This window comes from Hoplias malabaricus, chromosome 10 (assembly GCF_029633855.1).
Source record: "Hoplias malabaricus isolate fHopMal1 chromosome 10, fHopMal1.hap1, whole genome shotgun sequence".
Classification (NCBI taxonomy): Eukaryota; Metazoa; Chordata; class Actinopteri; order Characiformes; family Erythrinidae; genus Hoplias; species Hoplias malabaricus.
Window position 1 is genome coordinate 24,142,323 of NC_089809.1, and position 18,680 is coordinate 24,161,002.

General features: G+C 36.5%; 2 protein-coding genes across 3 annotated transcripts in view; one reads left to right on the plus strand and one right to left on the minus strand.

The window, feature by feature from the left end:
* cep192 (centrosomal protein 192) overlaps positions 1 to 8,189 on the plus strand; it is a 38,308-nt gene extending 30,119 nt beyond the window's left edge. The window contains exons 34-48 of the mRNA XM_066683006.1: positions 125 to 385; positions 647 to 768; positions 1,053 to 1,162; positions 1,299 to 1,461; positions 1,758 to 1,927; positions 2,118 to 2,241; positions 2,350 to 2,455; positions 2,584 to 2,791; positions 3,411 to 3,487; positions 3,583 to 3,678; positions 3,817 to 3,936; positions 5,258 to 5,367; positions 5,854 to 5,977; positions 6,292 to 6,350; positions 7,511 to 8,189. Coding sequence (XP_066539103.1) covers positions 125 to 385; positions 647 to 768; positions 1,053 to 1,162; positions 1,299 to 1,461; positions 1,758 to 1,927; positions 2,118 to 2,241; positions 2,350 to 2,455; positions 2,584 to 2,791; positions 3,411 to 3,487; positions 3,583 to 3,678; positions 3,817 to 3,936; positions 5,258 to 5,367; positions 5,854 to 5,977; positions 6,292 to 6,350; positions 7,511 to 7,643 — 1,983 coding nt within the window. The 3' untranslated portion in view covers positions 7,644 to 8,189. The remainder of the gene's footprint in view (positions 1 to 124; positions 386 to 646; positions 769 to 1,052; positions 1,163 to 1,298; positions 1,462 to 1,757; positions 1,928 to 2,117; positions 2,242 to 2,349; positions 2,456 to 2,583; positions 2,792 to 3,410; positions 3,488 to 3,582; positions 3,679 to 3,816; positions 3,937 to 5,257; positions 5,368 to 5,853; positions 5,978 to 6,291; positions 6,351 to 7,510) is intronic.
* A 2,099-nt stretch (positions 8,190 to 10,288) lies between these two features.
* On the minus strand, positions 10,289 to 18,261 carry LOC136708597 (lipid scramblase CLPTM1L-like). 2 transcript variants are annotated; one of them, XM_066683242.1, is made up of 17 exons: positions 17,936 to 18,261; positions 17,713 to 17,811; positions 15,893 to 16,078; positions 15,475 to 15,596; positions 15,104 to 15,191; positions 14,889 to 15,006; positions 14,663 to 14,757; positions 14,441 to 14,525; positions 13,735 to 13,838; positions 13,606 to 13,650; positions 13,336 to 13,386; positions 13,176 to 13,258; positions 13,037 to 13,071; positions 12,894 to 12,949; positions 12,774 to 12,818; positions 12,558 to 12,673; positions 10,289 to 11,938 (listed from the first exon to the last, which is right to left on the minus strand). In XM_066683242.1, exons 1-17 carry the CDS (start codon positions 18,134 to 18,136, stop codon positions 11,854 to 11,856), a joined length of 1,614 nt encoding a protein of 537 aa, XP_066539339.1. In that variant the 5' UTR covers positions 18,137 to 18,261; the 3' UTR covers positions 10,289 to 11,853. The 2 variants fall into 2 exon arrangements, with proteins under 2 accessions (XP_066539339.1, XP_066539338.1); XM_066683241.1 differs by lacking the exons at positions 17,713 to 17,811; positions 17,936 to 18,261 and having other exon boundaries at positions 13,037 to 13,074; positions 15,893 to 16,076.
* Between the last annotated feature and the right edge of the window lie 419 nt (positions 18,262 to 18,680).

Below are 18,680 nucleotides of genomic sequence, written 5' to 3' on the forward strand. Positions count from 1 at the left end.
TGTAGTAAATTTTCAGATGTCATCTGATGGAACACTTCAGGATGCTTTGTGTGCCATACTTTGGGAATCATTGGTCTAATCCATCAAATGCACATTCGTACATGAAAGTGTTCTCTCTTTTCAGATCCCACTGTCTGGCTATGGGGGTACAAGTAATGTGATTTTGGAGGACTTGAGGAAGCGTTGTGATGGTTATGTGGCCACACTGAGCGGTGTTCAGGCAGGCCGTATCAGCAAGCTTTGCGTGTGTGTACGGAACACAGGCTCTCGTGCTGCGTTTGTTCGAGCAGTACCCTACAGTGACCTGGAGAAGCGTACAGTAATGGAATCAACCGTTATAAGCCTATCACCATCCCAGTTTGTACTTAAGGAAAGGACGCAAGAGGTGAGGTGACCTTCAAAGTGTGTGTTACAGATTCTCAATGTGCAATTTGAGGATATTCACTCAGAATAAGTTGACTTCAGTTTTGTGATGAATAGCCATTTATCCGTTAACAAGAGGTTTCTGCATTTTTCTTTACTTTATTTTGATTTTGGAGCCTTAAGAACTGTTCTAATTTCTTTGTAATTACATTTTGTAATTAAATGAAATGTCCTGCCGCGCCCCCCCCCAAAGTATAATTTCTTTCTTCTGCTGTGTTTGCAGGTGATCACAGTGGTGATGAAGGCCTCACACAGGGAGCAGGCTCTCTGCCAGTCACACACTGCTCTCCTTGCTACTGTCTGCCTCTTTTGTGGAGATGAGGTTGCTCGTCAGCAATTTAGGAAGTAAGTTATAATTCTGTCAAGGGTTTTCATTAAAGTCAGGATGATTTGATGAGATGTGGCTTTAAATTTTTTTTCTCTGATTTGGTGTTCTACTTGTAATATTAAAAAAAGATACTTCGTTATCTATAATTAACTATGCATAAACAACTGAGCTTGAGGATATTTGTCATCATGTGATTCCCCTCCCATGTTTGCATGGTCTCTCAGTAAATCTTCCAATTCAGCTCACTTACGTTTTTTCATGATTATGATTATAAGATTGCTTTCTTTTGTGTTTCCCTTAGATTACTGCGCATCAAACCTGAGGCAGCAAATAAAGTGTTGTCTGAGAACAGCTTACTAAAGAATATCTCTTTTGATGAGCCTTTTCTGGGAGAAGAGCTGGTTCAGGAATGTAAGATCCTATATATAAAATGTATTTATTTTTAAACTATATAATAAACTATATTCCAAGCTGAATTTGTAACATCCTAAATAGGTTGACTTCTTAAATAAATTTTGACACTTTCCTCCCATTGGTCTTTATCCAGCCTATGACCTTCCCCAGAGGCCAAATGAGGGACAAATTTTCTATGGCAACATGAGTAAAGTTATTCTATCACTGTTTGGCACGGTAGAGACATCTGACTCAGGAGAGAGTGACCATGTTGAGTTTGTCAGACCGTCTCAGCACATTGCTAAAGACTCAGACAGGTAAAGACTCTGTTTCTTATTCTGAGCGTAATATAGTATCACAATTACGGTGTGCTGATCCACATGATACTGCAGCTGGTACATTTTATTCGTTTGGTAAATGGTAAAAATATTGTTGTTTACGTCCTTTAGATGAGTAAAGAGGTATTTCCATTCAGATATCAGCAGTAAAGGCTAATTTGGTTATCAGTGTGTAAATACATCCAATCCTGTAACAAAGCTAACCTGAAATACTCCATGCCTACAAATTTAGCAGTATTTAATATGTTACTTTCTTACATATTACCTTGTGTTAGTGGTTTGGGGATGTCAGAGCGTCACTTCAGTAACGTCTCCCTGGACGTGTTACCAGTAAAGGGTCCGCCTCTGTGCATCTCTGAACCTGTGCCAAAACAGACAGAGCCTGTTGTGGGCAACACCTGGAGCATCCAACCTGAGCAGCTGGTGCTCACTGCACCCACCATCAGTGAGTTTTACACGCTAATTGCACTTACCGCAATACACCCACTTGAGCAAAACTAATTTTGTTTTATAGACATGTTGACAAAAACTGTTGTGGTGTAATTGGACTCGTTATTAACTTTTAAAGAGTCAGAAATTTGTTAATGACATTAGTGTTAGGAGTTTTTATTGTGTTCATTTGTAATTAATTACAGATGGTGCAGCTGATACCAGACATGTGAAGGTTATAAACCATACAATACGTGAGCTGAGTTTTGAGCTGTCTTGGCCTGCCCACTGCCTCACCATCACACCTCAGCATGGAGTCATTGAACCCCAGTATACATGCTCTCACATCAACCTCTCTAAAATACATATACCCAGTATCAAGCCTTTTACATTTTGGTTAAATTGTCTTTCTGTACTCTGCGTACCCCACTTTTTTAGGAGTCACTTGCAAATCCTCATCAGCCCAAATCCCTCACTGGCTGGCAAAACCTCCATGCTTCCTTGGACTGGCCAAATCTATGTCCAGTGTGACAATCAGCAGAAGGTATTCATAAGCTTCAAATAGAAAATGTTTTCTTTGCAACTTTTGGCCTTTCATTTTAAGTAATGATTTAGTCCAGTGTTTCATTGTTAAGCAATTATACTAATGTTCTCTTTTCTAATGCTTTACAGTTCATCAGAGTGCAGATACGTCAAGATCTGGCAATGGATATCTCTACTGCTGGGCCATCGACAGAACAAACACTCTGTCCTCTGCCTCCCCAGGCTGAAACCCCTATAGGCCCAGCACTGAAAGTCCAACACAGCAGCCCTCAGCCCCAGGTCACAATAAAGAATCGCACTCTTGTCTTACCTTCCACACACTCTGGAGAATCCTCAGGTAACACATGGTCATAAGACCCACTTTAAAATTACTTGTAATATTTGAATATTTTATTGTAACCATCACTCTATTTTTTTTTTTTTTTTTAAATACTTTAATACTTTAACTTTTATACAGAAGAGACAAACAAATAACGTTGTAGTGGACATGAATGCAAAATGTCATTTGAAAAGTAGAGATGGATCCAGTCCTATACTGGTATCAGGTTGACTATTGAAGTCATTCACTAATCGGATATCAGACGGAGAGTGCAGATTCATTTACCAATATTTGTTCCAGTCCACCGCTTGTGCTGGACATGTGTATCTGCCATAACATACCATCACTGACCTACGTTCCTTTCCACATCTTACCATGACCCCACAGCAACTCCAGCAATTTATTTTTTATATATATATATTTGATAGTAAGTGTTCTATTTTTTTTTTTTTTTTTTTTTTTTTAATAAAAATAATAAAATAAAAAGTAAAAAGGGCTTTCATCAGAGTCTGTATCTGTATTGGTGGATTGGAACTAAAAAAAAAAATGTGGATCAACCCATCACCTATTTGAAAGGTGTTCTGTGATAACTTGAACATTGTCCAGTTAATTCAAGTTATTTATCTCCCTCCCCCAGAATGTTTTCTAGAAGTAGAGAACAACGGGGAGGAAGTAAGATGGTACCTTTCATCTTTTGCACCACCATACGTCAAGGTATTTATTACATTTTCCAATTTCTCAAGTGTGTAAATACTTTTTCATCCTGTTAGTTTTAATGAATGTAGTCTACTTTTATTGTGTTGACTTAGGGTGTAGATGGTAGTGGAGATGTCTATCGTGCAACCTATTCAGCATTTAGATGTGAAAGAGTGTCTGGCATGTTGGGGATTAAAGAAAAACTGCAGGTGAGAACATTAAGAAAACCACTGCAGTATACACCTTTCCATTATGTCTGTTTTTAACTGCTTTGCAGCACTGATGCATGTTCTGGAGCCATGAGGTTCTTTCATTCACTCACTCACTCACTCACTCCTGTTTTCCAGGTACCAATAACTTTCCTTCCACGAGATGGTGGGGACTATGCTCAGTTCTGGGATCTGGAGTGTCACCCAGTGTCCAAACCACAGCATAAAAGCTGCATCCGTTTTCAGCTTTGTGGCACTGTAAGAATACTCAGATGTTTATAAACATGTCAAGCCCATTTTTACACCAGGCGTTGTAAACATGCCACTTGCAGCACCACTTTGACACACAGTACATTTTCATGTGTATCAATTTAAGGAGTATGTGAGGGACAGCACTGGAGTATAATGTGCTTATCAAATGTAAAAATATATTTTGGATCAACTTTTGAAATGCACTTTAAACACCTGCTAGCGTTTTCTAGATATTTCTTGCTGTAATTTCTAAATAGATTCTAAATTTCTAAATAAATCTTTATATTCTAACAACACCTTTATCTATAATTGCCAAAGATATAGATGTAAATGCTATACCTCTTACAATATAAGAACGCTTCATCCAATGTGAAATGACAAGCATTTCTAGGCGGTTCCTGATTGATTGACTACAGGGTTTAGGACTATGGAAGCATAACAAATGAAAATGAATTAAAATTACATTGAAATTGTAATATGCAAAATGGCAATGTAATCCTAAGTTTGAATTTATTTACACTCCCCACCATGCTTGACAGATGGCAATATTCAAATGTTACAGGGGGAAATGGCATCTCTCTGGCAAGGAAACTTGGTCTGGGTCAATTAGATATTTTCACATGGAGTCATATATACAGACTTAAGCATCACAAGAGGCTCAAGTTAGTTTTATTGTTTTTATTTGTTTTTTTAAACCCCTCAGGCAAGGATAAACATGGAGTTTATATCCATTTTCACATTAGCAGTGTGTGTTGTCGACCCTGTCCTAATGGGATGATTGACAGATGGGGAAGTCTATGGAAATGAGAATGCAATCTGCTCTGTTTGCATTTTCGTAAGCACTTTGACACACAAGCATGGTATTTGAGTAATGTTATTGCAAAGAATTGGGTTGCTGGTTCCTCTTTTAATATTTTAGTTTGCTGACTAATGTGGCACTGCGACCCTGAACTGGATAAGCGGTTACAGATAATGAATGAATGAATGACTATTGTGGTGGTGAGTTTGAAACATTTTGTCTGCATTGTCGTGGAGTGCAAATGCATATTAGGTAAAAAAAATATTTCATTATAATTTTAACACTGTATGATCACATGAGACATGTTAATCCTAATTGGAAACTACATTTTCATTTAAATAAATATACTCATAAATAATTCAGATCTGTGTAAATTGAAAACTCAATACATTGCCATTTTGTTACATTTTAAATTTAGTATTGATATGCTTTTATATATGACAATGTGTAAACCTTTAGTGAAACTTCAGTAAAAAATTAACTTGAACTGTGTTTAATACTACATGGCGTTATTTTTTTTATTTCCAGGGTATAAGAGCAGGTGCTGATCTCAAGAATGAGGAAGATTGTACATTAGTGCGAACTGAAGCCAACATGAGGAGCAAGAAGAGAATGGAGTCTGTAGGTTCTAAGACTGGGTAAGAAAGATGTGGAATAAATGGTTAGTGCCAGCTTTGTAGTCAGTAATTTTGTTTGTTAGTTTCGCTTTTTTTAAAACCCAGTTTTCTCCTCAGTTTTCCTTGTCAGTTCCACTTACTTGCAAGCTCTCCCCCAGTTACATAGTTTTACTAGGCTTGGAGAGTAAAGACTTAACATGTACTTCCTCTGGGATAGGTGAAGCTAGGCTCTAGGTTTTGTTTTGAAGACATCCACACTCTGTTAACAAACAGGTGCCTACAGAGGTGACCAGCATAGAGTAATGCACAGACAAGGAGGGCTATTCAACAAGAGCAAGAATAATTGTGCACTGATGGCTGTTTTATCACAATAATATATTCTTATTCCACATGGCTGAAGGATACCCTACTTGTGAGCCATTATTTGAAAAAAATAATCATATTGTTTAATGAAATCATGCTTCATATTCATTCATTTTGATTTATTTCCCCCAAATATTATTTCAGTCTGGATTCCTCTAGGAGAGGAGTGTATGCCCCTCAGAACCTCTACACGTTCCCTGCCACACGTGTAGGTGAGGTCAGCACATTAAAGGTGAATTTCCGAAACAACTCATCCAGTACGCATGAGGTGAGTGTATAGCTGCCTTCAGGAGTTTCACACAGTGCCAAACAAATACACAAAATGCTGCAGATTTAAACATTTCAACAGCATATGCTTGCAACTTGTTTTCTTAACATTGGATGTGCATTGATTGCTTTTTATTGCCAAGTTATTTAGCTACATTTTGTCTTCTCTCTGTTTTAAGAAAATGGCACACTAATTTATTTGAACTGATAACCATTGCATGGTAACTTATTGACCTCTTATCTGGGTGAATATTGTATCTGCTGCTGGAAGTGTTGCATGTCCATTGATATCGAGCTTCTCTAATTGACTTGCAGTTGAGATTCTTAAGTCCTACAGAGCCTTTCTACATCAAGCATTCGAAATATTCCTTAAGGTGAGTTAGTCTACCTTGCTCTCGTCACTATTTTCTGTCACTTTTACCTTTTTTTGTCCTTAAGTGCTCGCACTGTTTTCTGCCCTTCTTACATTCTAAATTTGGTAGGTGATTAGTTTTAATTGTGTTTAGTTTTTTTTTTAATTTGAGCAATTATTTGGTGTCATTTTCTGCTGCAATACGTGATGAGGGCTCGTAAAACTTAAGTGGACCATCAGGTCAGCTGCAGGTATAGAGTGCAGCTTTTGTGTGTGCATCAGTGCTTTGAAGTGCATGAAAATTGTGCATGCCTTGAAAATATTTATTTTTATCTGTGGTTTTCTCCAGAGCTGTATAGAGAGAGAGTTGTGCCAACGGAAATCCAAAATGCTTGGTAATCACGTGATTCATGTAGGCTCCAAATAGTTCCAGGAAGTTCTAGGCGGCCAATTTAAACACATAGAGTCAGGGAGAGAGATGTTTGGTCATTAGTCTTCCAGGGTGTTTTGACTCGGAAGTGCAGGATGGTGTTCTTTCTTTACTGTTTAAGCTAGAATCATTTATCCCAACGGAATAAATCATTAAAATGATACTGAGGTAAATTCCAGGCTGTTTATGTTTGTACTTAAAGTCCTATAGCCTAATAAACTGTTACCGTTCCCCAAGTCTACTAATTTAGTGGGAAAACCCATGTTAACACGCACGTTAATTGGATATAGATGTGCTGATAATATAAAATATCATTTTTTTAAACATCTTAAACATTTAAACGCACATCACGCTCATGTCTGTTCTGCTATAACTCTATGGAGTAATACTTCTGGGAATTATTTACAGGCTTCATGATCTGCACTGGAATAAAATTTAAACTCGTCTGTGTAACTTTCTATACTGCTCTGGGTTTCTCAAAACAAACAAACAAAAAAAAAAAACAATCAACCCCCCCCCCCCACCCCTATTGCCATTTAGCTCTCATTTTTGCATATGCTCAAGTGGACTGTTTTGTTTTAAATCACATGTCAAATGTGACACTGTGTGGTGTTTTGTTTTAATGTCATTATGTGGTCAGAATGTTTGGTTTAAAATGGATTTCACTAAATTCTGTCTTCATTTCATCTTTGTGGCTATATCCGCAATGTACTTGTGTCATTATATTAACTGTGAATCTGTCTGTTCATCAGGACACAACATTACATCAACTTGCCAGTGCAGTTCAAGCCAACAGTTGTAGGCAAGTTCTCCGGTTTGCTGCTTGTTCAGACAGACAAAGATGTTAAACTCACCGTAGAGCTCTCTGGTGAAGCTTTACCCTGAGCCATCAGGCTTTATGGCTGAAACTGTTGGTATTCCGTCCAGGTTAACCTCGACTGGAGATTAGTGCGGGATTTAAAATGGTATATGTTTTATAAATAATTGTACAGTAATGATAGACATTTGAAATAAATTCTTAATTTTTGTTTGTTTGAAACAATAAAATTCAAAGTACTTCCATATAGGGTATATCATCTTTCATATTTCAGGCTCCTATCACCCAGTGTCCCTGAAGGAGTAGCAGCTTTTCAAACATTAGCATTAATTAGGCTGCTGGAATTCCAAGCTCTGTAATGTAGTCATCCTAGTGGCCTTGATAAGGAAATGCAAATCAGTAAAGATTATTATTTTTTTTTTTTTAATTTAGGACTGTTAAGTATAAGAACACATTTAATGTATACTTCTTGCAGAACGTTGCTGTTGCCAAGTCTTACATTTGAGATTTATCTATGAGCTCTATCTATGGAAGATTGCATATTTTGTACATTGTGGATGTATATTTTTGTGTTATTTATTTTAAAATCACTGTTCTTAAAATAAAGATGAATTCATAAAGCTCAGTATAGTTTGAATTTTACTGTTTGGTAAGGTAACTGCATCCACTTGAAGTGACCTGTTTGTCTGAACAGCAATTCTTTAAGTGGTACGTGGTACAGTTCTTTTAAAAGACAATAAATAGATTCCCCCCCCCCCAAAAAAAAAAGGGCATACAGTTTAGAATAAATTTATTTGTAACTTATTCAGAATAACATTTACTCATACAGACATTTTTATATAGGAAAGAACATCAGAAAAATGCATGGGCGAAAGAAGCTCAGTGTTACATTACACATGGAAACCCAAGTTCATGAGGCCAGTAGCATATAATCAGTAAGCTCTGCAATGTGTCGCAGCTACAATTACATATTAGTTTCATATTGTATTCATTCAGGCTGTAAACCAACCATCATCCACAAAAAAACAGGTTTACTTGGAACGTGTAAACGATGCAAGCACATAACCATGTGATTAAGGACCACCTGAGGACCAGAGGCGTCTACAACATTTTTAAAGTTGATTACATTGTTGTCGAGAGTCTGAATCTAAAGCAACTTTTTACTCAAAACTACAAGAGGCACTGCTAATGTTGTGCTTAATCTTATTTAAAAATTTGCATTGGAGTATCTCAAGTCTTTATAACACTGAATTAGTTTATTTTCAAGTTGAATCAGATGTGCTGAACAGAAAAAAAACATTTAAATCATGCACTGCTGTTTCCCTACCCTTGTCTTGCAGCTTTAATGACAAGTAATTGACTTCTGATATAATTACTTTGCTGTCTACAACATTACCTATCAGTGATTTACAAAACCAACATACTTGAAGACTCAGGTTTGAAGGCTTTTTGGTTAGTAACCCTTTTTAAAATGTACCTTCATAACCTCACTCACAATCTATGCACTTTGTCCAAAGCTTGGAATGTTGCTGATATTCTAGTGTCCCCCGTCCAGTTTCTCTTTTGGCTTGTATATCTTCTAAGCTTTTTTAATGAGAATGGTTATTAGACATGCAGGTAGAGTCAGTAGCCATGTACACAGCTGAACAGAAGTTGCAGTGCTGAAGTTGCAGAGGCGACCACCACAGCATCTTACCAACGTGCCTTCTCCATTATCGTCCAGTGAGACACTGTTTGCAGCTGCAATGCATACTTTAGAACGGGAACACTGCTTCACAATGGCCTTCATGTCACCTGGGGAGAGCAAGCAACGTCATATTTAATTATTCTACTTTGTGAAAGTGTAAAACTATGAACTTAGTGCAGAAGCTTTACCATATACATCTGGTGTAAATGTATGTATATTTACAGCTCACTTCATTGCAGCTAGATATATTTCCTTAAATATATAACTGAATGTTTTGTTTTCCTAAGACATGAAAACAAGCCACGTGTAGACATTATTATTGTGCTGCCTGCTCCTAGCTGTTACAAACACATTTTGAACACCAATTTTCTACTTACCTGATATGCTAACAGTGGTCATGCAGGTGTCCAGAGGAGCCTGACAGTCCTCAGAATTTCTGTTGCAGTAGTCATTTGAGGATGTGGAACTGCATACATAACACTTAAGGGAATTTACTGAAATACATAATTGGATATCAGTGAAATGTATCATCCCTGTCCTAACAAACGTCCTAAAATTATAAAAGCATTCAAGCTTTTTTTTTTTTTTTTTTTTTTTTTTAAAATGTCATTTCTGCAAGATCTGAATACAGCCTCTGATATGGCATGAAACAATGGATAATCCATTCATACATAAATATGAAATGTTTCCTGTAATGTTACCACTTTTGAGATGTATGAGTGCATTCATTTGTTTCTGAATTTTGTTTCAATGTCCCATTAACACTACTTTACTAAATGTTTTAGTACATATTGCAGTATTCTGTAGTTTTAATGCCTTTACACTGATGTTTGTGAGAGTACTAGTAAATATTAATACAGTTTTCTGTATAGATTTTAAATATATATTAGTTTTACTGCAGTCAGCATTATATAGTTTTTAGCAGGGAATAAAAAATTAAACCTAAAAAAAAAGAAATAGCTTTTTTTAAGAATAAAATAAATTATATTTGAAGGATATTCCTTCAGAATATTCCTTGTCCAGAAAACTGACCAAATGCAAATTAGTCAAAATAGAGAATGTAAAAATTTAGAGAATAAAAAGCTAATACCTGAATGCACACTTAGGAAGAAAAACAGCAATCCATAAAGGGCTCCCATGTTCCTCCAGTAACTTGCGTGTTGTTATCAGACAGAAACTGACTATCTTTCTGACCAAACTACTCTGTAGACATTCCCTCACATTTCCTGTATGGCATAAACACCCAGCTGCAATTCCCTCATGCTTTTGGCTTATCATCATGACAAGACAATTGTATTCTTACAGCACAACTGTCACTGGCCAATGTGACACACAGTCCATTGTGTTTACAGACATTAATACAGACTTCTGGGCTCCCTACTGTCTAAACCATTCAGAAAGAAAAACCACAAGTTGCATTACATGTACAAGTTGTTTCTACATGTACTCACAGGCAGTTATTTTAATTTATAGACATAAAAATTGGAGGATAAATAGTTCAAAGCATTAACTGAATCAGCAGAATCATTACACTGTGTATGTCTTTCATGTGGAAGAGATATGCAATATGAGGTTGTTTTATTGAAGTAGGACTTGAAAATAATAAAGCACATGCTCAGCCATCTGCCTGTGTTTCTGTGGAATTAGGAGGGGGAACAAATAAAATTCTCAATTCTTTCTCTGTAAGATGATATTTGCATCATTTTGCAATACCAGGAAAATCCCATACAGTCTCTCTCACAAACACACACACACACATACTATATATATACACACACACACACATATATATAGCGTGTGTGTGTGTGTATATAATTTAATCTCCCTAGTGTTACTGTACAATGCACATATTGGAATCAACTTCAGTGATGAATGTGTCTCCAGTAAAACATCCCAGAGCAGTTTGTCACAGGAGTCACAGCAGTTTGTAACTGTAAACAAAGGCAGCATCTGTCCATTGAGCCGTATACTGAAAGCCTATTGCAGTTCAATGCCTATGCAACTGTACAGGCCAGAATAAATAGCATTATTATACTGCTGTAGGTTGTAAATTGGCTGTTAAACCCCAGTAGGTGAAATCTGACAGCCTGAGTTATCAGGTCCACCATTTTAGCACTGCTAGGCAATCTGTCAAGATTATGGCAATTTCTTAAAATTTGTGTGAAAAGTAGCATAGACCCATGTAAATTGTACCACAGGTAAACATATTTTAGTCATAGAGTAGGAGGCAAAACCTCATACTTTTGACTGTCTCTAGAGAAGTTCATGACCAATGAATACTGTTTTCATGTAGATATTAAGATCTGAGAATTTTCTGTTGGTTTATAAAATGTCCTGCAGGCTCAAGTAGGTAAAGTACGACTGTCGTGTTCAGTAGAAGACTGGCATGCAGTAGAGCTGCAGGAACTTTTTTTTTCCCCCAGTAGACTCCAGACTAGGAAAATTTGGAGCCAATGGTCACTTGACCACAAGAGCAGTTGGGATACCTGGTCCTAGGACATTTTTCATATTCACACTCAGTGTGTCAGCAGCTCCTCTGTACAGCATGCATGCAGCTTCAGCTCCTCTGGTGTCTCCTGTGATGCACTCAGTCAGTCCTCATGTGGTTTTCCTTTAAGCTTTTTCCTGTGTGATGCTCCATACTCGCGACTTTTAGATTTGTTCAGTGGGTAAATCCTGCAAAGAATATAACATAATTTAAAGCATAATAAACTGTTTATCTTGTCAAATGGATAATGCATCCATTCTTTATATGAAGTTTGTCTGTTACAAGCCTCAGGTAAAACATTAAATGTCTTTTAATAGTTTCTAATGTCAGTTAAAACTGGTGTAATAAACTCTAGAGGGACTGAAAAATGTTTATGAATCATTATTGGCTTAACACATACATACAATACTGTTCAAGTGTCTTAGACACCTGAGATTTTCATTATGTATGTATAGTTAGAATAATAAAATCCAATATGAATACAGTGAAAAAATTCATACAATCAACTAGAATATCTGGAAAAATCTTTGTTCTTCACACTAGCTCACATGACTTCTACTACAAGAAGACAAACCTTGTTACTTCTTTATGGTATTTATGTTTTGTATTTCTATATTGGTATTCTGGTGCTGTCGGTCACTTAAAATTATATAATTGCACAATTAGCTATTTATATTGTTTTACAGTAATTATATATTGCACACCTCTAGTATCAGTATATCAGAATATCAAAATGCTCAATTCTGAAATATGCGTTCTTAAATATACATGCTTTATGTTCTGTTCTGTTCTGTGTTAAAACAAGACCTGCGCTGGTAGAGGTAGATGAGGAACACCACATCATCTCTGAAACAAGCCAGCTGATGAGGGCCGGGAGTAGTTATAATTCCACTGAAAACATCACTTATAAATGTGTTCAAGCCCTGGGAATGGATGAAAAACAGAGGCATGAACAATGCTTAAGCCTAATCATTTTGCAGGGCTATGATTTGTAAAGCAGAGTCAAAACCATGTTAAACTCACTTTGTACAGTAAGACAGACATCGGAAGATGGGCAACAGTTTTTAGCTGTAAAACAAAGGATGATGTATCATTTTTAAATCACTTTTACAAACTAAATGTTGAATAATTTTGGGAACAAACCTTATAATTAACATAAAATTGTGGAACCATTGATAGGAATCCAAATGCATAAACCCCTATTGGGGGAAAAAATTAAAAATGAATTAATTTGGCATAGAAAAAAAGTAGGAAAACTTGTTCAGAAGTTTGATTGATAAACTTACCGCTTACAAGACTGTTAATGATCCAAAAGTACCAACTACTGGTCATAAGGGAAACCAAGGTGAGATTAAGATAAATGTAGAAAATATTATATAATATAAGTGCTATCACAAATCAAATCCCTGTCAGTAAGATGCTTACCTTTTATTCTTGAGGTATAAGAAGGCATATATGGCTCCACTGATGCACAATGGATACAGTAAGTATGACAAGAATTTCATTGCCTAGAAGAAGAAAACAGTAATGTTACTTTTTTATTTTGGTTATTTGTCACAGCTTTTCACATTGAGAATTTCAGTACCTTGGAATCATGCTCTTCTGTTGCTCGCTCCATTTCATCTACTTTCTCTTCCTGAAGAAAACCAACCATGTTAAGCACACAGTAAACTGCAAGCAAATCCCTATATCTGCAGCGCATGCAGTTAACACTCCAGATCTCATGTAAGTAGCCAATGTCACCTATATACATATAAACATCTGTTAGTCTATAAGGGTCCTGACAACTGGAATTATCTAAGTTTATAATAATAATAAAAGAAATTAAATATAATGCACACGCTGATGAACTTACTTTAAAACTGTGCTGAATCGCATAGACTTGGCTGACTTTCCAAAGCTGAAGATGTGAGATAAAACTCATTAGCATAAAAAAATATTAAATGTATGTGTTCTACATTTAAAAATAAACCTGTTTCTGTACCTCAATTAAAGCAGCAATTCCCATAGGGATGAGGGTGAGCCAGCTGGTCTGCTCTTCCAGCAGATGCAGAAATATCACAATGGTGCTCAAACACCTCCAGATTACTGGATAAAACACACACATCAGTATAGGGACCAGTCAGTATAGTTGACATCTTTACTACCCATTTTGAGCATGTACACATTTAGCCTTTAATGTAGTATTCATTCTTTATAGAAACATTCTTTTCCATTTTTTGTAAAATAATCTCGAGGGACATACCACACCTCAGTCTTAGAATTTGGTAATCACAAACACATTCAGTGATGCTGAGCCTTAGTCTCAGAGGTGGCCAATCCATTTTTTATTTAACTTGAATGTTAAATTCTTCTGTTTCCTTTTGCTCTGTAACGGTTGGATGTCCTACCAGACCAGACCCATAGCATCATCTTCACATCCTCCTCACAGAGGAGGGATTGACAAATTTGTAGTGAGTGTGGTATTTGATATTTGGTACGGATGTGGACAGTTTTGTATATCTACCAGATTTTCCTAAAATGTAAATGGGGTTCTTATATACAAACTCCTTAGATAGACTGACTGGAAATTAACAAAATGATGTGTGGCATTTGACTTTTGCAGAGGATTGTGCATACAATATATTGTTAAATAAATTAAATGGGGGAAAAACCATTCCAGGGCATGTTTTTAATGCAGATTCACTCACCTGATCGCCTGGAGACACCAGCAAAACTTTTCTTCCCTCTCCAGAAGCTCACATCATTTTTGAAAGCAAATCCTTCAAATGAGAGCTGCAAAATATTCCAAGGCATAGTTAATCAAATGAGCACAATTAATGTTCTGTTACAGTGCTTTTTAAAATGAATAACATTTCAAATGTTCATATGATTGTTACAAATTTATATTGAGAATATATAAACAAATGTACATGGAATGCAGGCACCAGGATTGACAAAGCCAGGATGTGGAAACCAGTTTCAACAAACATGGCTTTAATTTCATCAAGGTTCTGCTCAGAAAATCCTGAGAGAAAGCAAATATTAAACATGATTAAAAATATTTACATTAGATTGTGTGGTGAAAGTCTAATGACACCAAACATGATAGATGTCAACTGAACAGCAATACTAACATGTGGCAACATTGTGACTTACCAAAATGCTTGAGAGAGTATATCACAGCTTGAATGTGGATCCAAATTCTAAATTTCCGAAGAGTTATTGTATCATATGATACAGTGAGTGGGACTTCTTTTGTAGTGCTGTTTATATTCTGCATAAAAATCACATCAAATATAAGGACTCTGAATAAAGTATGATAGATTTTTTGTGACCATTTTCAGTACAGGAAATAATGTAATTTTGCATACAATTAAATCCTTTAGTCTGCTTCTCATTTCATCAACGAGTAAAAGGGGCAGGTATATTTTCTTTTTCTCCTTTTTTCCATCTTCAACTCTAAGGTAAAGCAAAAGCATTGCATTGTTAATTCTCAGAAGCTTATGACTGGACTTTTGTACAGTTCTTTTTTAAGGGTTAAACTCCAATACATGTCCAAAAATATGTGTAATATTGTAGATAGTGGTCTTTTGTGCAGCTGCACCAGATTTTCTCTTTTAATTGATAAGCTTTTTTTTTTTTTTTTTAATGGAGGTTATTCAAATTATGCACACTGGAACCTGAATTCAGTCATTAGAACAGGTGTCTGGACATTATTAGACATATATTGTATGGTACTCACATTTTCATGTATCTCCGCAGGTCACTGGGCACTGCTGCATTATTAAAAGTGAAGTCTTCTGTCATCATGTTTAGAGTGATGTGTGATTTCCAGTTTGTCACAAGTTGTTGTTCTCCTGCACCCTAGAGCCACCAGAGAGGACAGAGTACAGGTTTAAGGCCACTTTCATAAGTGGGCGGTCTAAGCATTAGCCTCAGAGTCAGTTCAATGTTTATATTGCTTGTTATGGTTGGGATTTTACTGATGTAACTTGTCCAGGACACAAAATAATGTATTCAAATACTGTATAAAAAGTAAACACTATAACAGAGGCCTTGAGCTGTTAAGCAGATGAAATCCTGTAATAAGCAAGAATCAGAAAACAGTTCACTTTCAAAAGAAAAGCTGCAAAACATATTACAGAATAGTTGGATGTTACCTTCTGAATGTCTTTGACAGAACCAGGGCTTCCTGCAAGAGCAACAGGAAGCATTTGGGATGTGAGGCGAGCCACCAGTCGCACATGTTTACTGTCCTTCCATGGAGAAACTCCACTCTTGTGAACAAACACCACAGCATGAAGGCTCCCATTGTTATGAATCATTTCAGGCAATGAAACACTCACCTTCCTGTTTTTAAGAAAGCAAAAATAGTAATGTGTCATCTCAATTTCTCTGGGCCACCCAAAAAACTAGCTTGTTATAGATATACATCAGAATTGATTGGTGCCATATTTCACTCTGTATTTGACGCTACATGTTGGGCCAATATACCACCCAGGAATATTATCAATAATCCAATCCAATCCAACTTTATTTATACAGCATTTGAACACTTTCACAAAAGAACTGTGTCAGAATTGGACCCATATCCTAAACCACCACCCAACTCCCCCCAACCCCCAATTACACTTATGACATCAATATAATCCATTAATTCATGTGTCATAACAGTCATCATTTATTTTCACCCTTTTTATATTTTACACAATTCATTTTTTACATGAGCTCTCTTTTGAGATATTTAGTTATAAAATAATTAACTCTGTGCATGGTGGCGCAGGCGGTAGTATTGCAGTCACACAGCTCCAGGATCCTGGAGTTGTGGGTTCAAGTCCCACTCTGGGTGACTGTCTGTGAGGAGTGTGTTCTCCCTGTGTCCTTGTGGGTTTCCTCCGGGTGCTCCAGTTTTCTCCCACAGTCCACAAACACACACTGGTAAGTGAATTGGTGACTCAAAAGTGTCCATAGCCAATCCGGTCTCACACATAGTCGTGATAGAGTCACATATATGGGAGACTGCAGTTCATGACATAGTTGCATATTTTCAACATTTTGCGAAATACAAATCATAGATTGTTATGCCAACAAAGATATAAAGTATTTTATTATACTTCCTCCCCTAGGCAATGCTTATTATTCGTGTCCTACATTAGCTTTAACTCTAACAAGAATATTTCTTTCACTTAACGTTATTTTGACTAATTTTCAAAAGGTTAATACTGAAAATGACATTTCTCTAGCCATTATTTGCTTCGATATTTTAGCAAATAATGAATTAGTAAGATTATATTTTCCATAAATAAAAATAAGACAGCAGTATTAAGGGATTGTAATGACGTCTGTAATGAGGAAGAGTTTTCAAGTTACTGTCGCATAACACGGGGCACTGATATGACGGTTTGTATGCTAATTACCCATACACTTATAATTGTGATATTGTCGCATACAATATCGAAAAAATGTGACTATGTCACAAACTGCAGTCTCTTATATATGTGACTATATCACGAGTAAGTGTGAGACAGGGTTGCCATAGGTGCGATGGTGTGAGTGAATGTGTTTGTGTTTTGCCTAGTGAAGGACTGGCGCCCCCTCCAGGGTGTGTTCCTGCCTTGCACCCTGTGATTCTGGGTAGGCTCCGGACCCACCGTGACTGTGAACTGGATAAGCGGTTATAAATGATGAATGAATGAATGTATGCAACTGCACTGGGTGCACTTATAAACAACAATACTCTTTTCAAATTTTTGCAGTTATGTTTACATTTATGAATGAATAGAAATATTGTCCTAAAGAATGAATGCTATATTTTAAATGTTAAACTTATCTGAGAAGTAAATTAAACTCTTATTTAAACTAAGACAGGTGAGTTGAGTTGTTCAGGACATGGGCCCTTTAAATGACTGTAAGGCTTGAACTAATAGGTAACAGCAGCTAATAAACTCGAGTGTTCATGCACTTACTTACAAGGAGTAACTTGCCTTTCAAGCTTGGAATGAATGTCGAATTTTTCCACCCTGAGCAGGAGCTTGTGTCCGACCTCTTCACTAGGGTCCAGGCTCGAATACACGCTGAGCTTTTAGACACAACCGATGCACTTATTACATATACATTACATTATTATTATTACATTATTACATATACAGTCATTTTAACAATTATATATCATTTCATAAAGCTGAACTGGAAAATCCTCTCACCTGTAATCGAGGCTTGGCACTGAGGTAAGATGTAACACAGTCGTCTCCTCTAGCTGGGTCACACGGTTTTGTGTGAACGAAGCCATAAATAGCCCAGCAGGTATGTAGCACATACACGACCAACACCCCAAATATCACCTTTGTGTAAGACATCTTAAATTGGGAGCCATTTTTGGGCTTGGAATAGCACGATGGAAACATTTTTGTTCTGCGAAATAGCTAATTAAACCGATGCTCTTTCAAAACGCTTCTCAGGTGCTCATGTATAAACGGGCATCATTACAGGCTCCGTATCATCTTCAGCCGAGTCTCTACGTGGAGATGAGGACTATTTAGACCTCAGCATCACTGATCCAAAGTGTCGTTCACCAAAGGGTCGACTCTGAATCGAGTCAGAAGAGCCGACTAAAATCGCTGTAATTTTAAATATAAATTATATATTTATAAATATAAATTATGGGGTTTTTATACGATCTATTTGCTCGTGCATTTTTTCTAAAACATTTGCCTCTCAAAAGTATTATTACGAACAATTAATTATTGTTCATTCGTTGTCTGTAACTGATTATCCAGTTCACTGTGGGTTCAGAGCATACAAGTGGACACCTCTAAAAATTAATCCAATTATTATTGACGTATTAGGTTTATAGGACACGATATACTATTATTATTATTTATTAATTGATAACTATATAGATTACGTTTCTAAATGAAGGACCACCCGCAAGTGTCGGTTCTTCATTGT